General features: G+C 42.2%; 1 protein-coding gene across 2 annotated transcripts in view; it reads left to right on the plus strand.

Annotated features, from left to right (window-relative positions):
* MACROD1 (mono-ADP ribosylhydrolase 1) overlaps positions 1 to 16,605 on the plus strand; it is a 496,680-nt gene extending 480,075 nt beyond the window's left edge. The window contains exons 9-11 of one of the 2 annotated variants that reach the window (XM_075281509.1): positions 3,129 to 3,210; positions 10,939 to 10,969; positions 16,476 to 16,605. In XM_075281509.1, coding sequence (XP_075137610.1) covers positions 3,129 to 3,210; positions 10,939 to 10,943 — 87 coding nt within the window. In that variant the 3' untranslated portion in view covers positions 10,944 to 10,969; positions 16,476 to 16,605. The remainder of the gene's footprint in view (positions 1 to 3,128; positions 3,211 to 10,938; positions 10,970 to 16,475) is intronic. The other variant, XM_075281508.1, reaches the window with a different exon arrangement.
* Positions 16,606 to 22,117: the final 5,512 nt, after the last annotated feature.

The raw sequence follows: 22,117 nt of genomic DNA on the forward strand, positions 1-22,117 counted from the left end.
TCCTCATAACTTAGGCTAGAAAAAAGATAGAGAAACAAAATAAACGCCATTCTACTCAGAACTATACAGGCTTTCACTAAATATGTCATAAGAGTATCTTTGTTAATATTTTACCCATGTGAATGCAAACGCAAAATTTTAAAACGCATTTCCGAAAAAAAACATTTTATTTAAAAATTTCAAAAAAATGCACATGGGCCTGCTATGCCCTTAGCCACATCTGTACCAAAATTCAAGTTGGGATCGCGATGGGATAATATTTTAAAATATAACTATTACAGTGTCATTCCGAAAATCTTGAATTCAGATCTGTTCAGTCTGTGGTCTAAAATGACAGTGAAGTCCATGAAGTGGTAGAAGGCGGCACAAGATTGGCAATGGATGACATAACTGGTTATGTGACCTGTGAATATGATCGGCGCTGGTGGCTGGCTACTGTACTATCCAAAGATTGTGAAAATGAAGACAATAAAATTGACTTTTTTGCATCCTTCTGGTCCAGCACCATCCTTTTTGTATCCAAGAAAACCAGACATTTTACAAGTCAACAAAAATCAGATATTAACTCAGGTGGAGCCTAACACCATGACAGGCCGGACATACTCTTTGACACAAAAGGAAATGGCCATTGCTAGTAAGCGCTTATGGACAAGATTACATTTCACTCACTAGAAAGGACAAATTGATGATAAAAGGCCAGTAGTTTAAAAATGTCCTATTAATTGTTTGATTGGTTCATATTTTATAGAATGAGGATTTATCTACTGGACTATTTTTCTTAATTAATTACATGTTTAGTGATATAATAAAAAACAATTGTTACATGTAGAAATAGGTGTTATAAATATTGGTTCTTGTACTTTTGTTAACATATAATTAGGGACTATTTAGATGAGACTATTTAGAAAATCGCACTTGAGGATATGAGCAGCTCTTTTCTTTCGGTTTGTTCAATGCATTCAGGTTGAAAATGCTGGACTAGTTGTGTTATGATGATAAGATGTATTTATTCTGGCACGTATGGGATTTGTTTTTTGTTTCTCTTTATTGTTGCATATAAATGTTGAATTCAGCAAGTTGTAATTTGAAAAGAAAAAAGGAAGAAGCTCACACAAACATAAAATCAGATGATTCAAGGCTTAAAATTTTTTTTAAAAAAAATTGATCCCAATTTGGTCCCAAGTTGAAAACCTGTACAAATATAACCAAGAACACAAGTAACACAAATGCATTTTTTTCACAATTTTAGAACATACGTTTTTTTCACAATTGCGCATCAAAATTTTGAATTTGATTTCTCCAAAACAAAATATAAAGAAACATGAAAGCCGATACCGCTCTGAGAAAAATGATGCCTCTCCCACCTATTTATCTTAATTCTAGCCCAAGATATGTTAAAAAATGTAAAGCCATACCAGGCCAAAATTCACACTTTTTCAAAACTTTAGAAGTCTATAAAAAATTAACTGATGAAGAAAAAAAATCAAAACTTTTTATTTGTAATTAACTTAAGTTGTACTTCATAAAAAATAAAAATAAAAAAAAATCTAAAGACGTCAGGTAAAAAAAATATTCCTATTTGGATCACTTGATATGGAATGACCCTTATATTATTTCTTGTCTAAGCAGCACATCTGTTATACACAGCAGATCTCGGCTTCAGAGATTCTGCAGAGCTTCTACACTGCCTACTAACAACTACTTATGTGAATAGGTTCTGTTAAGGAAGAGCAGGCAGCGCGACAGATCTCAGAAATCTCTGCAGTCTTGATCTCCCACCTCTTTGCTGTGTAAGAACAGACAATTGTTTGATCGCTGCTGCAATGTGTATCTGTGTCTATCACACACGTAACATTATGAGCGTGTAGAAACAAACAATTTGTAGAACAGAACGTTATATGTATAGTGTGGGGCTAGATTTTAGCTGCAAAATAAGGATGTTTTCAAAACTAAAAGAGCTTTCTTTTCTTATCAAATAAATTAATGAGCAAAAGAGAAATGTAAATCCCATCCATCTTTGATGTGACCTTTGCCCTTTGGACAAGGAATCCTGGAAGTGACGATATGGCCCGCGCAGATATAGCCCTGATCTCATCATCATCCAGTCTGTCTCGGATGACATGAAGAGACAGACGGATTGGAACAAGCCTACATTCATAGATCTTTTTTTTTTTTTTTTTCTTTTTAAATGTAGATTGTGAGCCCACATAGAGCTCACAATGTACATTTTTCCCTATCAGTATGTCTTTGGAGTATGGGATGGAAATCCACGCAAACACGGAGAGAACATACAAACTCCTTGCAGATGGTTTTTTGCCCTTGGCGGGATTCGAACCAAGGACTCCAGCTTCAAGGCTGCAGTGCTAACCACTGAGCCACCGTGTGGCCCCTACATTCATAGATCTGAGCTTAGTTCTCCAAGATGGCGGGAACAACCTCCCTGCTGAGCTCCTTCAAAAACTGTCTGCAAGTACCGAGAAGAACTGATGGAAGGCAGAGGGCAAAGGTCACACCAAATATTGATGGGACTTAGAGTTCTCTTTTCTTCGTTGACTTCATTTTGTTAATTTACTAAAATAAACTATTAACCCCTCTATTTCTGAAACTATTCTTTGAAGCCCGATTCTACAACTGCCCGAAACATTTGCACACTGCTGTACGCGCAGTCTTTTTGTATATTACATTGTATTCTTAGCAGATTTTATGTCTTTTTTTTTTTCTGTTCATGTTTTCACTGTTCTGCTTTTAGACTTAATCGTTTTCTAAAAAATCAAAAGAACTTAATAATTATGTTCATTAGGAAATACGAGATGCCTAAAGGATTGTGGGAAGTCTGAGGAGAACATCTCCTGATCTGACCTCTATCATATGCATTATTCTGGCTTCATTTACATATCTAATTTCGGCTCCCTCTTTTTGTTCCCGAGCCTTTGATGTCCACTTAGACCTCCTCTCAGCATCCTCTTGATCAGTGCAGCAGTAATCTTTGTCCCTCTTGGGTCTCAGTTACTTTGTTGCATACAATTCTATCTTCTTGTCCTCCAAATCACCCTCTTTTTTGCCTCATGTCGCCATAATACCAGTTAAGTATTAAAAGATGTACTAATATATTTTATTTCATTTCTCAGTTTGACCGTATTATAATCTGTGTCTTCCTGGAGAAAGATGAAGAGATTTATCTCAGGAAACTACCGGAATATTTTCCCCTTGGTGAGTGAATGGAAGCTCTCTATCTGTACAGGACCTGGACGAAGGCAACAAGAATGTCCTCGGACCCCAATCGCAGCTGCCGGGAATTTTATTTTCCCTGAAGCTGCTGTGCCTTTCAGACTCTGATTCTGTATATACTGGAAAGTGTCACTCCAAACCAGTATATATCAATATACAGGTGACTTTACATTCATGGCCACCTCGCCATGTCTATTGACAGCAGTTACGAAAACCTAAAGGTGAAATCATTACATCTAGGAATCAGTTGTCATGATCAAAATTGGAAATAAAGTCTGTGAATTGTGTATGGTATGGGATCATAAGTAGATATTGTTTTATAGCGATGACTGATAACTCATATAGATAATGGTAGATGTAGGACTACCATTTTAAGGAGATCAATCGCAGTCCACGGGAAATCAGCAGATGAAAAAGTCCTACATGCACAGTTTTTATTGTCAGACGCTTTCAGATTTAAAACAACAGACCCCATTATAGTCAATGGGGGCTGCTGGGCTCCTGATGACTATATTGATAGTCTAAGAATAGGCCAAATCTGAAGAAGGCATTTAATTTAAAAGGCCAAGGATAAAGGTAGTTGTAATCCCCTGACACCTACCATCAAAGGAGCGTTAGGGAGCCTTCACATGGAGTTGCGCTGCGCTCATTTGGAACCTAAAAACACGTTCAGAATGAGCACGTGAAAAGCAGCTCCCATTGACTTGAATGGGAGCCGGCATACGTGCGCTCCCCATTGAAATCAATGGGAGGCTTTTTTCCCTATTGCTTTCAATGTATTACGCGTGTATGCCGGCTCCCATTCAAGTCAATGGGAGCTGTTTTTTACGCACTCATTCTGTATGTGTTTTTACGTTCAGAATGAGCGCAGCGTAACTCCGTGTGAAGGCTCTCTTAGGGTCCATTCACACAGAGTATTTTGGCGAGGAAAAAATCTGCTTCAGGAATTAGGAAGTGTTTTTTTGAAGTGGTTTTTGGAGTGGTTTTTGAGGCTTTTTTATTTATTTATTTTTTTCCTCCAGCACAGTGCATGGACTTTGAAAAAAAGCACTAGCTGTTTTTGCCAATTCTGCAACGTGGATTTTCCGCCTCCCATTGACTGCGTTGGTTTTTGCAGGTGGAATCTGCCTGAAGGAAGCTTTTTTTCTGCGAGCGGAAAAATAAAGCAAGCGGAACCCATAGAACTCTATGGGGAGGTGTTTTTCCACGTGGATTCTGATGCGGATTCAGCGTCAAAATCAGCACCCAAAAACTCCGTATGAATGGACCCTTAGGAGGACCTGCCTGAATTAGCAGGCTTAGCTGACATACATCTAATATCAGTGTTGGACTAGTGTCCTGAAAGCCTTCCAGAAAAATTCATTCTGGGGGACCACTATACAGATACATGTAAATATTACGTTTGCCACTTCTAGTGCTGTCGTATGCCGAGTTCACACCAATGTTCGCTCTCCATACGGGATTCTGTTTCCCTGTCCGCTTCAAAAATGCAGAGAGAAAAGTGCTGAAAGCAGCGTTTTTCTCTCCGCATTTTTCAGATGGAAACCGAGTGGACCCTCCCAAACAGAAACCTGAACCTGAATGCAGATGTGACCCTAGCCTTAGCAGAGAATAGGTGCTTACAGAGCAACAGACATCAAGCAATAGAGAGATACTGCAAGATGATTGGCGACTGGAGCCCAGGTAGGAAGGACACTGGTTTGCCGGATTCTGCACCTAAATGTGTGTACTGGATATAAAAACTCTTAAATAAATCTGTCAGTATATTATATTGAATTGCTGAAGGTTGAGTATTGATATGAGACAGATTATAATGTACAAGAAATATGTGGTAACCTCTGGGTCCCCTTAGAGCCTCAGGCCCTAGAGAAAATGCACATTTGCCACATTATAATCCGATCTTGTAAACAACTGTACCGCCACTCAGCCATACAGTGGTTAACTGTGTCAGGGCTCTGGAGTCTACAAGTGGAGAATATGGGTTAGGCGAACCGTACAAATTAGTTACAAGGTTTACCTGGTAGTTTAGTTCGGACCAAACACATCCATACTGGAACTACCATTATTATACTCATTGTTACTCACCTCCCCTAGGCTCTGGCGTATCCTCTCTGGGCCTCTTCTGACCTACTGAATGTCAGAGACTGATGAGGCTTGTCATTGTGCCTCAGCGGTCACATTGGGTCATGACGGCCCAAAGAGGATGCGCCAGAGCCCAGGGGAGGTGAGTAACACCAGTAACATGTTTGGTCACCTTCTCTGGGTCTTTGCCTATTATACTCTGAATAGTATTTGTGGGTGACAAACCTGAAAAATGTTGTTAAAATATCCAGAACTACTTTGGTCCACACAAAGTATGTGCCATTATGGAACATTACACTACATGTAGGGCCGCTATGGGACATTATTCTGTCATAGGGAGTTTTGGGGTGAAGGAGGGCCTGAGCTTTCTGAACCTCCCTAGTTTTGGGGTGAAGGAGGTTTCTGAACATCCCTAGGTCTATGGTACTTAATCTACCCCTGACTGTGCTGTTCCATATAGCAGTGTGCACTAGGGGCACAATGATTCACCTGTGGGCCAGTCTGAGCCGGTCATGTATATGGGCTGCTGCAGAGACACTAGTAATCTGCGCTTGTATCCAGAGGATTATCATTTATCAAGTGTTGTACAAATCCTTCTCTTATTCCTTCCAGGCTGCATTCACACGGCCATATTTGTGGTTTGAGCGAGGTACTTTTTGTGCCAAAAATTAGATTGGATCCCATTCAACAGAATCAAGAAAACTTTGCATTGCAAAGGCACCATCTCCTTGCTTCCCTCTAATGAGATTTAATCCTGTATTTGGCACAATAATGGTCTGCAAATAAGACCATGTGAACACAGCCTTATAGAGACAATCCTAATATATTTACAGATACCTACAATAGAAACTTGCATAAATATTGCAGGTGACACTCAGTAAATCACTGCAGGTTGACATGAGGTTGCATCCTTCGAATAATAAGTGGGGATGGCTGATAAAATATGGATACATTTAACCCCTTAGCAGCATTTACTGTATATATCTGCGGTGCATGGTGATGCCTTACTATGTAATTTGTATGGCCCACAGAATAAACATAACCCATCTACACCTGATGGCTATAGATGTGGAACATAGCCTACTTTTTTTTCCCCCTATCAAAGATGTGCCATATTGTTGTTTCTGTACTCCATTCACCGTTTTTAACGAAAATGGGTGGAGCAGGTCGACGCTCAAGGAAGGCTAATATGGGAACGACTTGGCTCACCAAACGTCCAACAACTGATACAAAAAACTGAGTGAGTTGTACCTGAAATCTCCAGCTCCCATGGTGGGCCTGAATTATTGATGCCTGGTTCACATCTGCGTTTGGTAATCCGTTTGAGGACCCCCGAACGGACTACTGAATGCACTGGCAAGCGATGTGGAGTGAAAGCACACGGGCGCCATAGTGGGGTCCATGTGCTTTCCATACGCTGCATCACACAAATCATGCGGACATGAAAGTAGATCATGATTTACTTCCCTATCCGCATGCTCCGTGCAGACACTGCGCGGAGAGCACACGAACCCCATTATAGTCTATGGTGTCTATGTGCTCTCACTGTACACCGCTTGCCAATGCGTTTGGAGTCTGAATGGGGGGGGACCCCATGCAGACTCCCTGAACGGATTACCAAACGCAGGTGTGAACTAACCCTTAGTAATTCAGGCAATATTACAACACACAATGGAATTAAGACTGCCATAGGAAATACCAGTCTTAATAACTTCGCCCCAATGTTCTTTATATTGCATAGTGAATTCTGTAACTTCCTCCACATACACAAAAATTACTATATAGCTTTCCCGCTACAAAATATATATATAAATATTTTTTAATGCTCCTTAAAATATGACTTGCCCCACTCTAAAATAAAAAAAAAAAGCTCTTCTATGGCTATATCGGTAGCAAAAAAACGATAGGAAGACCAGATAAAAATAAGAAAAAAAAAATCTAGCAGCATGTTGGAGGCCAAAATAGGTCACATTCGTGAGGATTTAATATTTAATCAGTAAAAATTGTTCTAAAAAGTCGAAATTAAAAAAAAAAACAAGAAAACTTTAGGGAGGCAGGAAATAGGAGTGAGCAGAGGAAGAGTCAGGACACCTGCTCTCACAGCCCAGAGATCTCGCTCGCTGAGCAGGCCTGTGTGTTGTGGGACTAGGTTTCCAGGGATTTGTGTTCCTTCTTGCTGCTATGACTCCCTCTCCTTATGTGCACTTCATTATACTGCTGCAATTCCCATCTGACTCCTTCCTGCATATAAATACAGGAAGAAATAGACATCGGCAAACCCAAGAATACACAGTCCAGCGTTTCCTTATAATTGAATTAATTCATTGCGTATTAATAAAACCCAGGAACGATTCTTTTGATTTTTTTATTCCGAGGCAAAAGGGGACGGTAAATTAATTAAAATTAGGAATCGGCAGCATCTTGGAGTTGCCTCTTCTCAGGAGTTAAATAGCCGGGGCCGCGTTCGTAGCTGCCATTCACGGGAAGAAACAGTATGATTTTGATTTCAATAATAAATGAGAGAGTATATCAACAAAACTGCTGGCGGGGACAGTCTGGAAGTGGCAGCGTCTCGTGTAAAATATGAATTTATCTTTTCTTTTCATCAGGCTACTTTATACAGACTGCCGCAAGATTGAATGCTTTAAAAGATTCAATAGTGAAGAAATGATGAGGGTTAGGAAACGACGACCCCCCCCCTCCCCCTGCCAGCGTTGAGAAAAATGGTTACCGGCACTGATGGATAGATGTAGAATTCCAGACCCTGTATCAGAATGCTTTACTGTTAAAGGGATTTTTCGGGACATACATATTGATTAAGTCATCAATAAGTGATTAGTGGGGGTTAGAAGAGGAAGCGGAGACCTCTTCATTGAATACCAAGCACAGTGCCGTATGTAGTATGTATGGAAGGGATTGTGCTTGGTATTGAAACTCATCGGCAGTCACCTGAATGGGACTGAGCTGCTGTTGTACTATGTGACATCATCGGAACAGGGAAAGTGCTGCTGTCTCTTTAGAGAGCTGGGTTTCAGACCCCCAACAATCTTATATTGATGACCTATCCTAACAACCGGTCATCAATAGGCAAGTCCTAGAAAACGCTTTAAAATTTGTTGGGGTTCCAGTGTTAAAACCTCAGTTTGTAATAAAATGCTAAGTCAGTTATCAGAAAACCTAGAAAGTACATAAAATACTAGTTGTGATGTAATGTGTAATTGCCAGGCCTAATATCTAGTAGGGCTTATAGCGGTAATGATAAACTAGGTAAGGCTCTGTTCACATAATGCATAAGGAGATAATATTAAAGAGCTTCTGCCACTATATATACTCATCCCCTGTCTATAGGATACTTTTTTGTTCAGCTGGATGTGAGTGGAAAACAGGAGATCCATTTCCCCCCGTTTACCACAGTCAGGCCTTCATTCACCTTGGCTGCAGTCAGGGGGGAAAGGACCTCCTGCTCTCCTTGTGGCATATCCCCTTCAAGGGGATGGCCAGCTAACCAAAAAAAAAAAAAAAGCTCAGTATACTGTACAACCACAAAAACTCATATGGACCTCACCAAACCTCAACACTTTCATTCTTTTGGCGCCCAGCCCCTGCTGATGATATGCCCCCACTTGAGTCAGTGATTAGCTGTAGCGTTCCCATGTCGGGGTGTGTGGACGGGGCAGCAACGTAACTGGAGAAACAGGGGATGGGCAAATAGGATGACTTTGTGTTTGTGACAACATCTGTATTGCAAGTCCCACCATCCACCTATTCCCTTTGTGCCCCTACACAGTGTAATGCCCCTCATAGTATAAGGTCACCCACTGTATAATGTCCTTTTTTGGTGCCCCCACAGGAAAATGCATCCCCCCCCAAAAAAAAAAAAAAAAAAAATTAATTAAAAAATAAAGTAAAATAAAACATAGTAGGTCATGCCTGCTTCCAATCTCCTGGGAACAGAGACAGGGGGTCTCATGGTGGGGCAGGGATGGCCTTCTGCTTCACCATTACACTCTGGTCCAGACACAGATGAAGTCATTACATACTTCTCACTGTCCAGGACAGGGGGCAGCACCCAGGATTGTCCCGCTGAATCTAAGACTAAGTTACCTGGCGGCTGTGTCTGCTGGAGAGGTAATACCACAGCGAGTGCAGGGCGCCAGCGTTACGGCACTCGCAGGATTTTTAAAATCTTTTCCTTGGCTGGACAAACCCTTTAAATCCTATATACTTGAAATGTGCATACAAATATATGAGATAGGTGTATATAAATGAGTGCCTCTACTAGGGGCATATACAGATCAAGGTCAGGGGTTCATGGACTTAAATATTTAGGAGGTACTTGGATATGAACCATAGGTATTGAAATATTGCACACTATACCATACACTGTCACAAACCCATACAGCACATCTACTGTACAACTAAACACTACGGTATACTGGACATACTAAATATTGGTTACATACGGTAACCTACAAAGTACTAACATAACTTGCTTACGCTGGGTTCACACTAGCATTCAATCTCCGTTCTCAGCTTTCCGTCTTCTGCATGCAGAAGACGGAAACCTGTCAGACCGGGTCCGGCTGTGAGCAACGGTGAGCGTTTTATGCTCTCCACCGCGAAACCGTTTTTTTTAAACCGGACACAGAGTACTGCATGTCCGACTCTGTGTCTGATTTTTAAAAAAAAACGGTTTCGCGGCGGAGAGCATAAAACGCTCACCGCCGCTCACGGCCGGACATCTTTCTCGCCCATTCAAATGAATGGATATGAAAGAGTCCTGCAGGTTTCCGTCTCCTAACTCTGTTTTGTGCAGAAAACGGAAACCTGCAGAACGGAGACCGGGCGCAGATGTGAACGAGCCCTGAAAGGTCTTGTCCAACTAATTTTTATTGATGGCCTATCCTCCAGGATAAGTGATAGTCAGAAACCTGGGACTGCCATTGATCAGCTACTTAAAGGGCTTGCAGAAATCGTGACCACCTCACTGTTTTTATCACACGCCATTTTGTTTAATAGCAACTGTGTAATGTTATTACAGCTTTATCCCATAGCAGAGAATTGTGTCAAGGCCTTTTTGCATACAGCCCTGTATATGTCTTCCATGGATTTCCATTGATGGCAGTGGAGGAAGCGACTTCTGGCTATGATTGGCAACTGAATGTCTGTCCATGCAATGCGTACATTAGGAAGCTTCTGCCCGGATGGGAGTTGTCCCTACAGAGCATCTCTCTGTCTTTGTTCAGTAGGGATCCCATGCAAGGGACCCCTCTATATAAAGTCTGGGCAGGTGGATAGAGGTGGGCTACATAGAACAACCTGTTAAAGGCAAATACATTCTATGTTAAGCTTGTCAAAGTTCAGTGTGAACAGATTCTGTTACAGTTATCGGAAAATCCGTGAAATATATAAAATAATAGTAGTTTTTGGGAAGAGACAGCAACAAAGGCCCATAAAATAAGACACCGTGCACACGCAGGACCTCCAATACAGTAATGTGATCTTAGTATTGTATCTTTCCTGTACCAATCTAATACTATGTAATACTATGCTGAAAAGGTGAATTACACTGGGCAATGGGGACACTATTGATTTGTCCAGGTTATAACTCTCTCTCCGCTTTTCCAGAGTAGCACAGATGGCGCCCTCTATGCGTGGGGTAAGACACCAGTGTGTGCATCAGAGACATCTAATATACTACAATGTGTGCACTGAATGCATCTAACAGCAGAATCCCGTGTGTAGTGTGTACATGTACCTAATACAGATTCATGTTTTATAACATAGTTCTATGTTTTACCATAATCTATATAAATGTATAAGATGAACAGACTACGATATTGTTACACATCTGTTAGAGAACTCTGGGATCAGATATAGAAGTGTCGATCGGTTATTTCCTACATATTACTCAAAATCTTGCAGATTCATGGTTTATTCTATAATTTTTTTTAACCCCTTCTATAATACTCCAGGTGTTCACTATGAGGCTCCGGTAAAGACAGTGTGTCCTGGTCTAAGGGTCAGTTCACACGTGAAAACCGCCTAGCTTATTTGTGCGAGGTAAAAAACCTCGAGGAGTTTTTTTGACGCTGTTTTTTGCATTCCACGCGGTTTTTGACGCGGTTTTCGCTAGCGGTTTTCGCTAGGGTTTTTTTTTCCTATATGTGCTATAGAAACTGCAGGCGAAAACCGCGCGGTTTTTTGCAAAAAAACGCGCGGTTTTGTGTGCAAAAAACCGCGCGGTTTTTTACCACGCGGTTTTCGCCTCCCATTCACTTCTATGCAATTCTTCAGGCGTTTTCCGCCTGAAGAAAGGTCATGTCGCTTCTTCAGGCGGAAAACGCTAGGAGGAAAAAAAAAGCTAGTGGTCTACATAGACCACCATGTTAAAGGAGAGGTTTTTGAAGCGAATTCCGCTGTCAAAAACCTCCCCTTTGCCCACGTGTGAACTAGCCCTAAGGGTCCAGTCACACGGAGGAATTTGGTGTGGAATTTCAGTGCTGAAAAAAAAGCGCCTCCCATTGACTTCAATAGGTTCCTTCCCTGCTAGCATTTTCAGCGCTGAAATTCCACACCAAATTCTTTCCTCCGTGTGATGGATCCTAATAAGAACCAAAAGGTAGGACCATTCTGAGCAGGATCAGGGTCATACAGCAGTTGCCATATAATTTGGCTGCAGTGTTTTTTTTTGTTTTTATGTAGATTGTGAGCCGCACATAGAGCTCACAATGTACATTTTTCCCTATCATTATGTCTTTTTTGGAATATGGGATGGAAATCCATGCAAACACGGGGAGAACATACAAACTCCTTGCAGATGGTTTTATGCCCTTGGCGGGATTTGAACGCCAGGACTCCAGCGCTGCAAGGCTGCAGTGCTAACCACTGAGTCACCGTGCGGCCCCTATGGCTGCAGTGTTTCTAATATACTGTACAGTGTAAGATATTTTGTGAGTTTTTGAAGGAGCTGTTTTTGGGCTCGTTCACACGGGGGAACGGTGGGGCGGATTTTGACCATATTTTGACTCGGGGAGCCAAGTCAAAATATGGTGAAAATCCGCCTGCCATGATGTTGTGGTCACGGCTTCCCCCACCCCGGAGTCGGCTCAAATGAATGGGCCGACGCTGGAGGGAGGTTGCAGCTGCCAGGCGCAATCCACCTGTAGAAAGGGCAGCTAGTGGTCTCCATAGACTACCATTGTAAAGGGGTGGATTATGACATGGATTCCGCTGTCAAAATCCACCCCTTTGGCCCCATGTGAACTAGTCCTTTATGTCCCAGTGTTTACCACTTGTTTGGTTTCTGATCAGACTACAAAGTCACTAAATTAATTTGGGAGTAATAATGTCCAGCTAATACACGGGCCCTTTGCTGTGATTTTCTGGCACCATTTTTCCAATAGGTCTTTGCTGATTTTTTTTCCACAGTTTGTGTTTTACAGGCTACATGTTTTCTCATACATTGCAGGCTGCTCTGTTCCCTTTTTTTCTGTAGATTGTGAGTCCCATATAGGGATCGCAATGTACTTTTTTTTCCCTATCAGTATGTCTTTGTAGAATCTGATGAAATCCATGCAAACACGGGGAGAACATACAAACTCCTTGCAGATTCCTGGCAGGATTCGAACCTAGGACTCCAGCGCTGCAGTGCTAACCACTGAGCCACCGTGTTGCCCCTACTCTGTTCCATTGTCAGTGAAATCTATTAGAGAATCTGTCTGATGGCTCGTTCTGAAACACTATTTCTCTATTTAATAAGAAATGATCAGTAATCCTGACAGTGTGTCCTCACCCTCAGGTTAAAGTTTTTGAAGCCAAATCCAGGTGTGGGTTATAAAGGGCAAGAAACTATAAAGGACAGGGAGTACAAAAAGCAACTAAGGGTTTCACCTGTAATTCTCAGTCCATGTGGTAGCCAAATTTACTGGCTTGCACTTCTTGCTGGGCCTGGGATTCCTTGCATCTCAGTTATCTAAGATGCTAGGAGTTCTTGCCTCCCAACATGAAGTTCCAGCTGGTAAATCTGCCCAATACACAGACTAAGTTTCACGGATGAAACAGTCATGTGCTTCTACCCTAAGGCTAAGGCCCCACGTAGGAAAAACTGTGGGAAAAACATGGGAGCAGCGCATGGTGGTTTTTCCTGCAGCCCTTTCTGCTTCCATTATACCTATAGGGAAACCATCGGCATTTGTGTAGGTATAATAGACATGCTATGATTTCCAAAACGGCAATGTTTTAGAAATCTCAATGTGTCGCTGCGCACATTTTTCTGCAAGGTGTGGACTGGATGGGATTCACCATGTGGGGCCTCGGCCTAAAAAAAAAGAAAAGAAAAAAAAAAAACAGCGTTCGGCAAATCTGTTCAAAATCAGTATTGGAAATCTTCAAAAACTGATTTCGAACTGTCCGGATTAATACCCATTATCCAAACAGATAGCAATGAGTTTGTGTCCATTTTGCAGTCTGGATTTCCCTCAGAATGAAGAAGGGGGGAGGAAAAAATAGATAAACTGAGAGTCTTGAATCCGCGCCCAAAAACTCCGTGTGCATTGACCCGGACGCAAACGTTTTTTTTTTTTTTTTTTTTAACTGACACACATTGACTAATCCGGTTAAAAAAACAAATGGATTCAGGGATCCGCTGGTAATAGTTTGCAAGTGGTTGGATACCAGACGGAGATGTGAACCCAGCCTAAGATGGAGACATCAGATTTTACTGAGAACAGGCCACAGCAGCTTGCAATGTATGAGAAAACATGCAGGCTGCAGAAGATAAAAGGCAAAGTATTTTTATAAAGACATATTATAAAAAAAAAAAAAAAAAAAAAAAAAAAAAGAACAAAACGAGTGCTATGCAATAATGCATTAAGTGTCCATAGCTTGAAAAACTTGAGGCCCCACGTTGTGGAAACGCAGTTTGTTTTTTTGTTCTTGTAGTTTTTCCTGTGGTATTTTGAGCTGACGCCAGGAGTGGATTGAGGTAGAAGTATAAGACTTTCCTATATATTTCCTATTCCTTTTGTAGCCACACTTTGGCTTTGTCACAAAAAAGCAACAAAATCTGCAACAAAAAAAAGCTGCATTTCCACAATGTGGGGCCTCAGCCTCAAGCTGTTTAGCTGCAAGTATTTAGAGATGACTTTATTGTGTTTACTTGGAGTGTGTGTATGCTGCTGTTAAATGCATGCCTGGGAGGTGCGCGGAGCCAAAATCAACTAATCTGCTCAAGACTTTGGCAGCAAATACTAACGGAAGTCCAGTATTTATAGGATTTACTGATGTTTAGATTAAACGTCTTAATCAAAGTCTTTAAGAAACAGCTAAACGTGATTCTTAAAGGAGTTGTCCCACAATTAAAATAATATTTAAGATTGTGTCTAGATATAGCTGTAACATACTTGTTAAAGAGGACCTTTCACCATATCCGGGCACATGCAGTTTTATATACTGCCGGAAAGCTGACAGTGCGCTGAGTTCCTCCCTGCTCCACAGCACAGCACGATAGGCGCCGCGAGGCAGAAGGACGTTCCTGGCTAATGGTCAGAAACGCCCTTCTGACCATAGAAGAGCTACGGTACCGGACCGTAAGCTCTTCACACCGAGCACAGATCGGGAAAGCCGACAGTGCGCTGAACTCAGCGCACTGTCAGCTTTCCGGCAGTATATAACACTGCCTGTGCCCGGATATGGTGAAAGGTCCTCTTTAATGTTCTTTTGATTCCCTCCCAGAATGTCCACCTAAGGCCACATACACACGAACAAAGGTGGGCCAACCAAAGAGGGGTCATTTAGCAGTGGAATGCAGGTGACAATCCAAATGCATCCTGTGATGTACTCACCTGTATGCTCTCGTTTTCTCAGGGGGTTGGGGTCGTCAGGTGCACTCCCCCGGACAAAATCCAAACGCAAGTGCAAGCGCTGGTGCAGTAAAAGCACATGGACCCTATCGACTATAATGGGGTCTGTGTGCTGGCCACCAGATCTCTGGGGGGATTTTGCAGACAGGAAAGTAGTTCACCATCTACTTTCCTGTCCACATGATTCGGACGGGCAGCGCACGCTAAGCACACAGACCCCATTATAGTGTATGGGGTCTGTGTGCTTTAACATCACAGCACATGCACTTGCGTTTGGTATTCCATTCGGGGGGGGGGGGGGGGGCCCTATGCGGACTCCCCCAGACGGAATGAAAACGCTGATGTACACCAGGGCTTAGGGGGCTTCTGATCCATTCTGCTCCAATGACATGGAGCAAGACAGGACCTGCTCTAAGTTCATTGGAATGGAGTGGACCATCAGACAGCACACTAGCTCATGTGCATGGGGCCTTAGGGCACACACAGTTTTTCTTGCAGGTTGATTTTGAGGTGGAACTCACTTTAAAAAACACCTTTCAACTCTTTCAGGCATTTCATTGGGAGTCAGCATCAGATTGTTTTGCTTTTGGCTGATTTTTCAGCTAATGGTGAAAATAAAAAAGCATCATGATTAGAGATGAGCGAGTACTAATCGAAATTGCAGTTTCGAATAGCAGGCACCCATAGCAATGAATGGAGCCGGCTGGCACGCAGACGGGGCCGGCGTCCGCTTAACCCCCTTCGTGCCGGCTGCATCCATTCATTCCTATGGGTGCGTTCTATTCGAAACGAGTACTCGCTCATCTCTAATCATGATCTATCTTTAAGTGGATTCTGTCTTACAGAATGCCTTGAGATGCGAGGCAGGAAAAAAAGCAACACTTCATTGACTGCTGTATTTTCTGCTTCCCATTTATTTCAATGAGCTTTTCAAATCTGCTACTGACTCCCATTGAAATGCATGGGAGAGTTGGGAGTTGGCTTGTAAGAACATACCCTGAAGTGTCCGGTGATGCTATAGCTGTTCTAATTCGTAGGGTAAGTTCACACTGGGTATTTTGGACCGGAACCTGAGGCGGTCCATTTCTATAAATGAGAATATTACTTACTGTATATTATATATTGCATTTGTAGAGGATTTACATACATAATATAAAGACAAGTACAATAGACAACTTAGTGGCCAACTGGTACCGTGGGAGAGAAGACCCTGCCCGCAAAGGACTTCTATTCTTCCCTTCACATATAGATTGTAAGTTCAGATGGAATTGTTTCATGCAAATCTCTCTTTTTTCCTTACAGACTGGGCGGAGGTGTCCTGTAAACTGTAGTTTTGTTTGCGGAGACTGATCCTGCATGGAAGACGCTCCCCCCTCTGTTGTCACATGCATACGTTTGTTGTTCCGTGATATCAATAAAATCAATTCCCTAATAGTGTGATTATTTACCCCAAACAAAAGGCAGCAGAAAGGATAAAAGAGGGATGTACCGCCCTAATCATTTCATTAAAAGCTGAGCCTAAAACCGCGTATTGATCTGCTCTTCCATTAATCTGAGACGGCCACTGACGCTTCAGAATAAGAAAAGCATAGCCTAAGAATTCAACAAGACAGGGGGGCGGAGGACGTCACATCATTCAGGAAGGGCAACAGATTAGCCATAAGAATATACAATGTAAGTAGGAAATTTATTCTAGAAAAAAAATTTGGGAAGATCATCAGTAGTAGTGTTATTTATAGGAGACTATTAAACTGTCAAAATGACACCCCTGAATGTACTCAGGGGTGGTATGTCTTGATGGTTCAATTTCTACACGGTATACCAGATATGGTAGAAGAATGTCATGTAGCAAAGACCAACTATCCCACCGCAAGACAGGAGAGCAGGGAATGGTGTCCGTACACATAAGATCACTGCATGGAGCAGGGAATGGTGTCCGTACACATAAGATCACTGCATGGAGCAGGGAATGGTGTCCGTACATATAAGATCACTGCATAGCGCAGGGAATGGTGTCCATACACATAAGATCACTGCATAGCGCAGGGAATGGTATCCGTACATATAAGATGGCTGTGTCTCCTGATCTTCCTATACACATGCATGCCTAGCCGAACAGTACACGTGTGCTTAGTGGATGACGGGAAGCCTCTCTATTCTATTCTCTACTACTAGTGGCTTATCTCTCCGAGAATTTAAGATTGGGCATATTGAAATCCATCAGCTTGATCCTTATTTCCCTCAGTGTTTGCTGGTGAATATCTGGCACTTCAAACAAAGGGGTTCTTCAGGGAGAGTTTTCAGCATTTACTGCCTCTGGGTTCAATTTGTGAAAAACCATGGGACTCCTGGTTCTAACCCTGGGTCACATGATCGGAAACCAGTATTCGACCTCTGAGTCACTAGGCCTCCTCCTTTTCCAGGTTGTCTATTAACTACTAGAGATGAGCAAACACTGTTCGGATCAGTCGTTCCGAACAGCACGCTCCCATAGAAATGAATGGAAGCACCTGGCATGTACACTTTGCCGGCGGCCGGTCGCCGTGCCAGGTGCTTCCATTCATTTCTATGGGAGCGTGCTGTTCGGAACGGCTGATCCGAACAGTGTTCGCTCATCTCTATTAACTACCTGTACTGGCTGGCTTTACTATTACAATGTTGTATTCAGTCATCCTCCATAGTACAAGTAATTAGCGGGGAAGAGGGAGGGAGGAGATGGGGCGACTCAGGTGCTATTTCCCATCACGTGACTGTGGGTGAGAACCAACCTAAAAATCTACAAATAGAGCCCAGGCAAAGTAAGTGTGAACTTGTCCTTGAAGAACCCTTTAAGGCCCAGGACACACAGGGTGAGCTTGCAGCCATGGTAAAATTTCTTGTTACTAGTTCAACATACAATAGCAGTGTAGTGGATGAGATATAAACAAATCCCATCCACTGCAGCAAGTCAATTATTCTTGAGAGGTTTAACCTTTGCCAAGCAAAAATTAACAGCCAGGTCAGCCCCCCATCACCATGGCCAGAGGAGTAACCTGAAGCTCCTGCGCCCCACTGCAAAATCTGCAATGGGCCTCTACTTACCATGTGCCATTTGAAATAGTGGGATACTTTGTGTCAGAGTGACCTTGGGGAAACGTCAGGGTCAAGACTGAGTAACATCTGCTACTGCTGCACCCCTTATAGCTACACCCCCGATCGTGTCGGCTATCTGTGTCTTAAACCAATTTGGGTTGTATTTTTTGCTGTGGCCTGGTCCACTACGCAAGGTCCGCCATACACATCCCACAGCTGACCTGTCCATTGTGTTCCTAGCCTAAAACTATTAATGGGGTTCTCTTATCAAAAAAAAAATTCCGTCTCTATAAATGTACCATGACCATTAGATTTGGTCAAATACCAGCAGGGGGAAATTTACCATCACATGCCAAAAGACTATGCAACCATGTAATACACGGACAGACCAAGTCCACTTGAGTAGAAACCACACTCGTTCTGTGTCCTTTGGTGATGAGACAATCCTATCATCAAATATCCCCAAGAAGAGATGTTTTTGTATTGTAACATCCAGCAGAATTGTGAGTTCAGCTCTGGGTGACATGAGACAGGTAACAAGGTAAGTGATGCAATGCAAGTAAAAAGTTACTCAACTTTTTGCATAGATCGATGCTATATATAAACTCAATTTGGTGTACAAAGGTGAACATTCCCTTTAAATATGCAACCATGGTGATACTTTCAGTGAGTACAGAATTAAAACCTGTGAAGGGACGTAACAACCGGAGTGACGCTCCATTTTGCTGTAGCAGCAGGTGCCAGGGTTTTTTTTATCCTCCTTATACCACTTGGAAGAAAGCAGAAGCATTTAGGAAAATGTAAGGAGCGTATCGTTTACTACATGATGCCAGCCATCTCAAGGATCGGACGGTACACTGAAGACTGCAAGCAAATGTCAATATAGGAATGGAGAATGCACAGAAGCTAAGGCTTACATATATCACCTATGTTCTATACCTGAGACAGGCACAAGTGATGACACTGGCTATCCGGCGCTCCAGAGCCTCAAATGGAAGACGGCGCCCAACCTAAAAAATGGCAAGTGGGGCACAGAGGCTGAGATGTGCCCTTATGGCCACTTCTGAGGCTAATTCGCCTTGGTAAGTGTGGGCCATTGTACTAAATATACAGCATGGCTGTTTCATACGACCAGATGTGCCAGGCTGCAGAGCACATTATGTAAAATCTACTTACAAAGACGACAACCGTATAATTTACAATTTATAAGAACTGTATAGAGAACACAAACATACAATAAACCACAATTATACCAGAGAAATGTATACACCTAGATTTTTATCTCTGGGATACTTTATCTGCAGATATACTGCCATCTAGAGGACTGAGTTTGCGGTGCAAGATTGCAATGCTAAGTTCAAGCTATTGGGACTTGGCGACTAGAACATGGTGATTCCTCGGCCTCAGTATGGGCGGGAGTCCATAGTAGCATTAACATATTGCTGAGTTTACCTTTCAGTGACATTCAGTCATTAGATGACATTAAGTCACTATCTACTATATGCATGAGCAGAACAAGTAACCATGGGCCCCCTAGCAAGATAGTAATGGGGCCCTGCTCTACTATGACCACCTTAAACCGCAAGTAGAATGATGTCACAAAACAGAGATAATGTACACACAGTGATATCACAGTACAGGATAATACACACAGTGATGTCACAGTACAGGGATAATACACACAGTGATGTCACAGCACAGGGATAATACACACAGTGATGTCACAGCACAGGGATAATACACACAGTGATGTCACAGCACAGGGATAATACACACAGTGATGTCACAGTACAGGATTATACACACAGTGATGTCACAGTACAGGGATAATACACACAGTGATATCACAGTACAGGGATAATACACACAGTGATATCACAGTACAGGATAATACACACAGTGATATCACAGTACAGGGATAATACACACAGTGATGTCACAGCACAGGGATAATACACACAGTGATGTCACAGCACAGGGATAATACACACAGTGATGTCACAGCACAGGGATAATACACACAGTGATGTCACAGCACAGGGATAATACACACAGTGATGTCACAGCACAGGGATAATACACACAGTGATGTCACAGCACAGGGATAATACACACAGTGATGTCACAGCACAGGGATAATACACACAGTGATGTCACAGTACAGGGATAATACACACAGTGAGGTCACAGTACAGAGATAATACACACAGTGAGGTCACAGTACAGAGATAATACACACAGTGATGTCACAGTACAGGGATAATACACACAGTGTTGTCACAGTACAGGGATAATACACACAGTGATGTCACAGTACAGAGATAATACACACAGTGATGTCACAGTACAGAGATAATACACACAGTGTTGTCACAGTACAGGGATAATATACACAGTGATGTCACAGTACAGAAATAATACACACAGTGATGTCACAGTACAGGGATAATACACACAGTGATGTCACAGTACAGGGATAATACACACAGTGATGTCACAGTACAGGGATAATACACATAGTGATGTCACAGTACAGGGATAATATACACAGTGATGTCACAGTACAGAGATAATACACACAGTGATGTCACAGTACAGAGATAATACACACAGTGATGTCACAGTACAGGGATAATACACACAGTGATGTCACAGTACAGGGATAATACACACAGTGATGTCACAGTACAGGGATAATATACACAGTGATGTCACAGTACAGAGATAATACACACAGTGATGTCACAGTACAGGGATAATACACACAGTGATGTCACAGTACAGGGATAATACAGTGATGTCAAAGGACAGGGATAATGTACACACAATAATGTCACAGAATAGGGATAATACACACACAGTGATGTCACAATACAAAGATAATGCACACAGTGATGTCACAGTACAGGATAATACACACAGTGATGTCACAGGACAGGCTTGAAAAAGACAGTTGTTCATTGTGAGACACGTTGACATGATTTATTTTTTTTTGATGCTACATAACTGATGATGTTTTTGTAACATACAGTATTCATCTGATTAGAGGAGACCTGTATTACCCTGTTTTTTTACTTATCCACCACCTGTACCAGCTTCACTAGGGAGCGCTCCTCCCTTACTCTTTTTCTGTAGGACAGAGATCATGTACAAAGTGATGTAACAGGACAGAGAGTAATGTCACAAGACAGATAAGGTACACAGTGATCTAACAGTGCATAGATAATGTACACACAGTGATGTCACAGGACAGAGATAATACACACAGTGATGTCACAGTACAGGGATATTGCACAGAAAGAGATTGTTATGTACATTGTGACATCAGAGCATATGAAGAATAGCACATGCAAATATTACATTGTCCCAGTAAAGTAATGGAGACGCATTTAGTTCTACACATCCCTTTCCATCATCTATAGTCTCCATCATCCATTTATCTATACACAGCACAATTGTCCATTGTGTGGTGGGTACAAACAAAAATTCATCATATTCACCAGGAAGTTAATGCAAGGGCAGAAAGATTATAAAATATGAAGACATAAACAGTGTGTGCAGCAGAGTCAGGGAGAAGAGAGAAGTCAATGGGTGATGACAAGATCATGGGAAGGAAGGCAATGAGTAGAGGGGCTCTGGGAACCCACCTACTATCTGTCCCGGCACCGAGTCTTACACTTGGAGTGATCACTTTGCTGCAGAGCCTATATATGTTTGTACCCTATGGTCATCAGTCTGTATTCTTGGTTCCTTTGAAGAGGACCTTTCATGTCCTCAGGCACATACGGTTTTATATACCGCTAGTAATCCAACAGTGCGCTGAATTCAGAAAGAGACACGTATTTCGGAACCCACAATGCTGTAGGAATGGG

This window comes from Leptodactylus fuscus, chromosome 7 (genome assembly GCF_031893055.1).
Source record: "Leptodactylus fuscus isolate aLepFus1 chromosome 7, aLepFus1.hap2, whole genome shotgun sequence".
Classification (NCBI taxonomy): domain Eukaryota; kingdom Metazoa; phylum Chordata; class Amphibia; order Anura; family Leptodactylidae; genus Leptodactylus; species Leptodactylus fuscus.